General features: G+C 63.1%; 1 protein-coding gene across 1 annotated transcript in view; it reads left to right on the top strand.

The window, feature by feature from the left end:
• LOC118636566 (pseudouridine 5'-phosphatase) overlaps positions 1-6,372 on the top strand; it is a 41,837-nt gene extending 35,465 nt beyond the window's left edge. Inside the window, exons 3-4 of the mRNA XM_036271702.1 lie at positions 1,498-1,727; positions 5,960-6,372. Coding sequence (XP_036127595.1) covers positions 1,498-1,727; positions 5,960-6,136 — 407 coding nt within the window. The 3' untranslated portion in view covers positions 6,137-6,372. The remainder of the gene's footprint in view (positions 1-1,497; positions 1,728-5,959) is intronic.
• Positions 6,373-6,588: the final 216 nt, after the last annotated feature.

Consider the following 6,588-nt stretch of genomic DNA (forward strand, 5'->3'; position numbering starts at 1 on the left):
TTGATGGCTGCTATCACTGTGCCTTCACAGGGTGGGGACAGCTCTGGTGGCTACTCCTCTTCATAGGGCACCAACCTCATCACAGGGGCCCCACCCTGTTGATCGCATCAAACTGATCCCTCCCAGATGTCAAATTTCCTGTTGTGATGTCATCTTTGACATGTGCCTTACAAACAAGCGTGTTGTTTAAAATCCAGACATTTGTGAATGTCCAAATACCTTCCCGTTACTGATGTCTATTTGAATTCCAGTGTGATAAGGGGACATATTTTGTGTGATTTCAATTCTTGTAAAGTCTTGTTCCAGACCTTATGGCCTCAAGCTGTGTCTCGTTGAATGTTCCACGCGTCCTTGGAATGACGTGCCCTCTGCTGTGGTCGGAAAAGTGGGTAGACGGAGCCGGTTCCGTTCTGTGGTCTGACGGCGGTGGTGGGGTCCGCAGTTCCTTCCGCTGTCTCCTGTGGGCCTGTCCTAGGGATTTCTGAGAGTGGAGTTTGAAATGTGCCTGATCTGTGTCTCTCTCCACTCGGGTCTGTGCGGTTTCGCCTGCGGAGCTTGAAGCTGTTGTCTATGATGGGCACTGAAGTCCTTCTGTCCTGTTGGTGCACTGACCAATGGTCACGATGGGGCATCATCTCCAATAAGAGTCGTTCATTCTTGTAAAACCCACTTGGCTGCTACTCCTACACCACCCGGACCCTCCGGGGGCAGTGGTTACATAACAGCAGGGTTCAGCCTTTCGTTTTAACCTGAGTGTTTGTGTCTGTCCTAGGCGTCTCGTAGGCAGCGCATCGTTGCATCCACTCATGCTGTTGTGTTATCTTCTCCACGCCGACAGTGTCTGAGGCGGGCGTGTTTAGAATGTTTATGAAGCTGTTATGGAAGGTCATCACCTGGTAATTCTATCCTGCCTGCATTTGTGCTGCCCACGTGTCTCCTGGCGTCGGGTCTGTTTGTCGGCTTCTGTGCAGGTGCAGCGATTCCTGATTGGACACTGGGCAGTGTGAATTTTCCACGCAGCAGAGGCTCGGCTTGACTTTGTTCTCTAAGGAGCCTCCCTGTGTCCAGGTGTGGAGTTGAGCCCCCCGCCCCCAGCTCTGAGCATCTCTTAGGGTTCTGCTCGGAAGTGTCCAGCAGAGCACCTGTCCCTTCCCAAAGGTTCACGTGTCTGACAAAAGGACTGTGTCCACCTTTGCTGTGGCCTCAGAGAGGACAGGGACTTTGCCTGCGGCAGTGGATGAAAACACTTGTGACCGAAATAGTCTTTCAGCTGAACCGTGGTGCTCTGTTCCTTTGGGAGAGCGCAGGCCTGGCCGCTTTGCTGAGTTCCGTTTCCAGGGGGGCACTGTGGGGCTGGTCGCCGTCCACCGCGGGGTGTGTCCGATCAGACTGTCCCTGGGAAGAGGCGGACGCCCGGGGCCTCCGAGCCCGCTGCGGGGCTGTCCCGTGAGGCTGCGGCCTGTCCAGCCCACCGAGCCTGTCCCTTGTGCTCCCCAGGGGTGGAAAGGCTGATCCAGCATCTGCGAGAGCGGAAGGTGCCCATGGCCGTGGCCACCAGCTCCGGCTCGGCGTCCTTCCAGATGAAGACCAGCAGGCACAAGGAGTTCTTCGCTCTGTTCGACCACATCGTTCTGGGGGACGACCCTGAAGTGAGCAAGGGCAAGCCGGATCCAGACATCTTCCTGGCCTGTGCGCGGAGGTTCTCCCCTCCCGCGCCTGTGGACAAGGTACGGGCCGCGGCGGGGAGGGCGGCCCGGGCTCGCTGGTAGGACATGTTTGTGTTCAGGCAGAGCAGGGACTTTGCAGGGCGCCTGGAGACCTGGGGGAGGGCAGTGAGCTCCCGTGTGCTCGGTGACATCGTGTTTGTTGTTGGGGAGCAGAGCGGCCCCAGTCACCAGGACAGTGACACCCCGAAATCGGGAGGCCGGCACATCCCTGAGACAGCTCAGGTTGGACCGCCGCACGGGGCCTGACGCTCGGGTGTGCAGTGATGGGGCCGCAGCACCTGTCTGTAAGAGCAGCCCTGGGGGTGTCCCTGCAGTGCGGACGTGCTGGCCACGCTCACCGACCGCGCCTCGCCCCGTGCGCCAGCCTGCGTCCTGACCTCAGAGGGTGTCCGCGGTGCCCTGCGCTCCCCGTCACCAAAGGTCCCGTTCTGTCCGTTCCTGCCTTGGAGGCGGCTGCGGTGGGCCCTGCGTGGCAGATCCCTGTCCCTCTGGGCTGCTCCAGGGTGTCCGGGAGATGGGCGGGGTGTGTGTGCCTGGGAGGCAGCTGCGGTGGGCCCTGTGCGGCAGATCCGCGTCCTGGGGGCTGCTCCATGGTGTCCGGGAGATGGGCGGGGGTATGTGTGCCTGGGAGGTGGCTGCGGTGGGCCCTGTGCGGCAGATCCCTGTCCCTCTGGGCTGCTCCAGGGTGTCCGGGAGATGGGCGGGGTGCGTGTGCCCGGGAGGCAGCTGCGGTGGGCTCTGTGCGGCAGATCCGCGTCCTGGGGGCTGCTCCATGGTGTCCAGTAGATGGGCGGGGGTATGTGTGCCTGGGAGGTGGCTGCGGTGGGCCCTGTGCGGCAGATCCCTTCCCTCTGGGCTGCTCCAGGGTGTCCGGGAGATGGGCGGGGGTATGTGTGCCTGGGAGGTGGCTGCGGTGGGCCCTGCGCGGCAGATCCCTGTCCCTCTGGGCTGCTCCAGGGTGTCCAGGAGATGGGCGGGGGTATGTGTGCCTGGGAGGTGGCTGCGGTGGGCCCTGTGCGGCAGATCCCTGTCCCTCTGGGCTGCTCCAGGGTGTCCGGGAGATGGGCGCGGTGTGTGTGCCAGGGAGGCGGCTGCGGTGGGCTCTGTGCGGCAGATCCCTGTCCCTCTGGGCTGCTCCAGGGTGTCCAGTAGATGGGCGGGGGTATGTGTGCCTGGGAGGCAGCTGCGGTGGGCTCTGTGCGGCAGATCCCTGTCCCTCTGGGCTGCTCCAGGGTGTCCAGGAGATGGGCGGGGGTATGTGTGCCTGGGAGGCGGCTGCGGTGGGCTCTGTGCAGCAGATCCCTGTCCCTCTGGGCTGCTCCAGGGTGTCCAGGAGATGGGCGGGGGTATGTGTGCCTGGGAGGTGGCTGCGGTGGGCCCTGCGCGGCAGATCCCTGTCCCTCTGGGCTGCTCCAGGGTGTCCAGGAGATGGGCGGGGGTATGTGTGCCTGGGAGGCGGCTGCGGTGGGCTCTGTGCGGCAGATCCCTGTCCCTCTGGGCTGCTCCAGGGTGTCCAGGAGATGGGCGGGGGTATGTGTGCCTGGGAGGCAGCTGCGGTGGGCTCTGTGCGGCAGATCCGCGTCCTGGGGGCTGCTCCATGGTGTCCAGTAGATGGGCGGGGGTATGTGTGCCTGGGAGGTGGCTGCGGTGGGCCCTGCGCGGCAGATCCCTGTCCCTCTGGGCTGCTCCAGGGTGTCCGGGAGATGGGCGGGTGTGTGTGCCCGGAAGAGCGTGTGGGGAGGTGACAGGGCGGTTCTGTGCCGTAAAGTCTCAGGCGCTGTGAGGGCCGAGAAGAAGGCTGGGCCTCCAGTCTGTGCGGGTGCAGGTTCTAGGACAGCGGGGTACACCCTGCCGGGCTCCTGCTGGTGACCTGCCTGCGTCCTCAAGTGGGTGGGGTCATCCGCCTGGGGTGCTGCGTGCGGACCTGGCTTGGTGGGGACTTAGGTGGGTGCTGGGGGCACTTTTGAATGATCTGCTCTTTTCGGTCCATGGCCCAACCTACCACGCAGGACCCACGAAAGCAGGTTGAAACATGTCACTCGTGGGTTGTTCTCTGATTCTCCGACCCAGCCGGGCGTCCCGCAGATCACTTTAGCTCTGGCACCAGGGCCTAGAGTTAGCACAGACCCACGGGTCCAGGGTGCAGCCCCAACGCTGGGCCTGCTCAGACACCAGCCAGGGAGCACCCAGGCCACTTCGTTCTGGCCAGCCCACGGAGTTATTGTAGACTCTGGTCTGCTTGCAAGGGGCTTGTTATGAACAACAACAGAGTCTCAATAAATTCCAAGGGCTTTAGGAGCTCGGCCCCAGGAGTCAGGGATGACAGTGAGTTCCTAGACGCAGCACTACACGGGCTGATTCAAATCTCGTGACTGAATTACTCTCCACAGCCATTTTATGACAAGGGGAAGCCTGAGGGGGCCCACACTAAGCACTAGTCACAGGGGAGCCGCCGGGCGGCCTGAGCACATCCTGGGTGGCCTGCATGTCTGCCTCAGGTGTCAGGAGGGAAGAAGGGAGGAGGGGGAGGGAGAGAGAGTTGATAGAGATGATGCATGTCCAGGTGAGTGGGTGGATGGCCAGTTGGAAGAATGGATGGATGGATAGATGTTTGTGTGCGGGGGTGGATGGATGCATAGATGGATGGATACATGCACACAAACATGCATGGATGGATGGATAGATGTTTGCATGCATGTGTGGATGCATGGATAGATGGATAGATGTTTGTGTGCATGGGTGGATGGATGCATAGATGGATGGATAGATGGATAGATGTTTGAGTGTGTGGATGGATGCATGCATGGGTAGATGTTTGCATGCATGGTGGGTTGGTGGATGGATGGGTGGGTGGATGGATGGGTGGGTGGATGGATGAGTGGGTGGGCGGGTGGGTGGGTTGGATGGATGAATGTATGCATGGATGGATAGATGCATGGATGGATGGATGCATGGGTAGATGTTTGCATGCATGGGTGGGTGGGTGGATGGATGGGAGGGTGGGTGGGTGGGTGGATGAATGGATGCATGGATGGATACATGGTGAATGGATGAATAATATAAACAAAAGTACTAATTAATAAGAGAAAATATATGTAAAATTAGTCTTTTTTACATTACTTAAATGTTTATTATTTCAGTAAATGTGCGCGGTGCCCATCCCCGTCTCAGTGTGCGCGGTGCCCGCGGGGGAGCCCCTCCGTGCCCGTCTCGGTGTGCGCGGTGCCCGCGGGGGAGCCCCTCCGTGCCCGTCTCGGTGTGCGCGGTGCCCGCGGGGGAGCCCCTCCGTGCCCGTCTCGGTGTGCGCGGTGCCCGCGGGGGAGCCCGTCCGTGCCCGTCTCGGTGTGCGCGGTGCCCGCGGGGGAGCCCGTCCGTGCCCGTCTCGGTGTGCGCGGTGCCCGTGGGTGAGCCCCTCCGTGCCCGTCTCGGTGTGCGCGGTGCCCGCGGGAGAGCCCCTCCGTGCCCGTCTCGGTGTGCGCGGTGCCCGCGGGGGAGCCCGTCCGTGCCCGTCTCGGTGTGCGCGGTGCCCACGGGGGAGCCCGTCCGTGCCCGTCTCGGTGTGCGCGGTGCCCGCGGGAGAGCCCGTCCGTGCCCGTCTCGGTGTGCGCGGTGCCCGCGGGAGAGCCCCTCCGTGCCCGTCTCGGTGTGCGCGGTGCCCGCGGGAGAGCCCCTCCGTGCCCTCTCGGTGTGCGCGGTGCCCGCGGGAGAGCCCGTCCGTGCCCGTTCCTCGGTGTGCGCGGTGCCTGTTGGGTGAGCCCCTCAGTGACCCGTCTCGGTGTGGTCGCGGTTGTCCGCCGGGAGGAGCCCCTCCGTGCGCCGTTCTCGGTGTGCGCGGTGCCCGCGGGGGAGCCCGTCCGTGCCCGTCTCGGTGTGCGCGGTGCCTGTGGGTGAGCCCGTCCGTGCCCTCTCCGGTTGTGCGCGGTGCCCGCTGGGAGAGCCCGTCCGTGCCCGTCTCGGTGTGCGCGGTTGCCCGCGGAGAAGCCAGTCCAGTAGCCCGTCTCGGTGTTGCGCGTTGCCCGCGGGAGAGCCCGTCCGTGCCCGTCTCGGTGTGCGCGGTGCCCGCGGGGGAGCCCCTCCGTGCCCTCTCGGTGTGCGCGGTGCCCGCGGGAGAGCCCCTCCGTGCCCTCTCGGTGTGTGCGGTGCCGGCCAGCAGAGACGGGACGACCGACAGCCCCCTCTCGCTGTCTGGCGAGGGACCAGGCCATCTCATCTCTCTCTTCCTCACCCCGCAGTGCCTTGTCTTCGAGGATGCGCCCAATGGGGTGGAGGCCGCCCTGGCAGCCGGGATGCAGGTGGTCATGGTTCCAGACGGGCATTTGCACCGAGAGTTGACGACAAAGGCCACCGTGGTCCTGGCTTCCCTGCAGGACTTCCAGCCCGAGCTGTTCGGGTTGCCCCCCTACGAGTGAGAGCTGTACCCTCGGAGCGAGGTGCGCCCTCGGAGGGAGAGGTGCCCATGCCCTTCCTGTGTCTGCCTGCTGGGGCCTGGCCCTGCCGCAGGGCGGAGCTCAGGGCCTAGCCCGCAGGAGGACACCCCTCCCACGCTGCCAGCCCTACACCGCCTCAGGACGCCTGCCTTCCTCCACGGCCTCCGCCAGCCGCGCCTGGACCTGCAGGGACGCAGAACACACAGCCCAGGTCACAGGTCAGAGCCCAGGTCACAGAGCAGGTCAACACTGCCCCGTGGAGAGCCACATGCTACACATGCTAACCGGACACAGTGCCCGCGCTTACACCACATGCATGTACATGTGTACGCGGATATGTGTGTGTGTGTGCACGCGTGTGTATGTGTTCATTCCAAGCATTCCAGAACAAATGAACTTGCATTTGTCTTTACTGTTTTTTGCATCCTAACCGG

The sequence above is a fragment of the Molossus molossus genome, unplaced genomic scaffold (genome assembly GCF_014108415.1).
Source record: "Molossus molossus isolate mMolMol1 unplaced genomic scaffold, mMolMol1.p scaffold_m16_p_2, whole genome shotgun sequence".
NCBI lineage: Eukaryota > Metazoa > Chordata > Mammalia > Chiroptera > Molossidae > Molossus > Molossus molossus.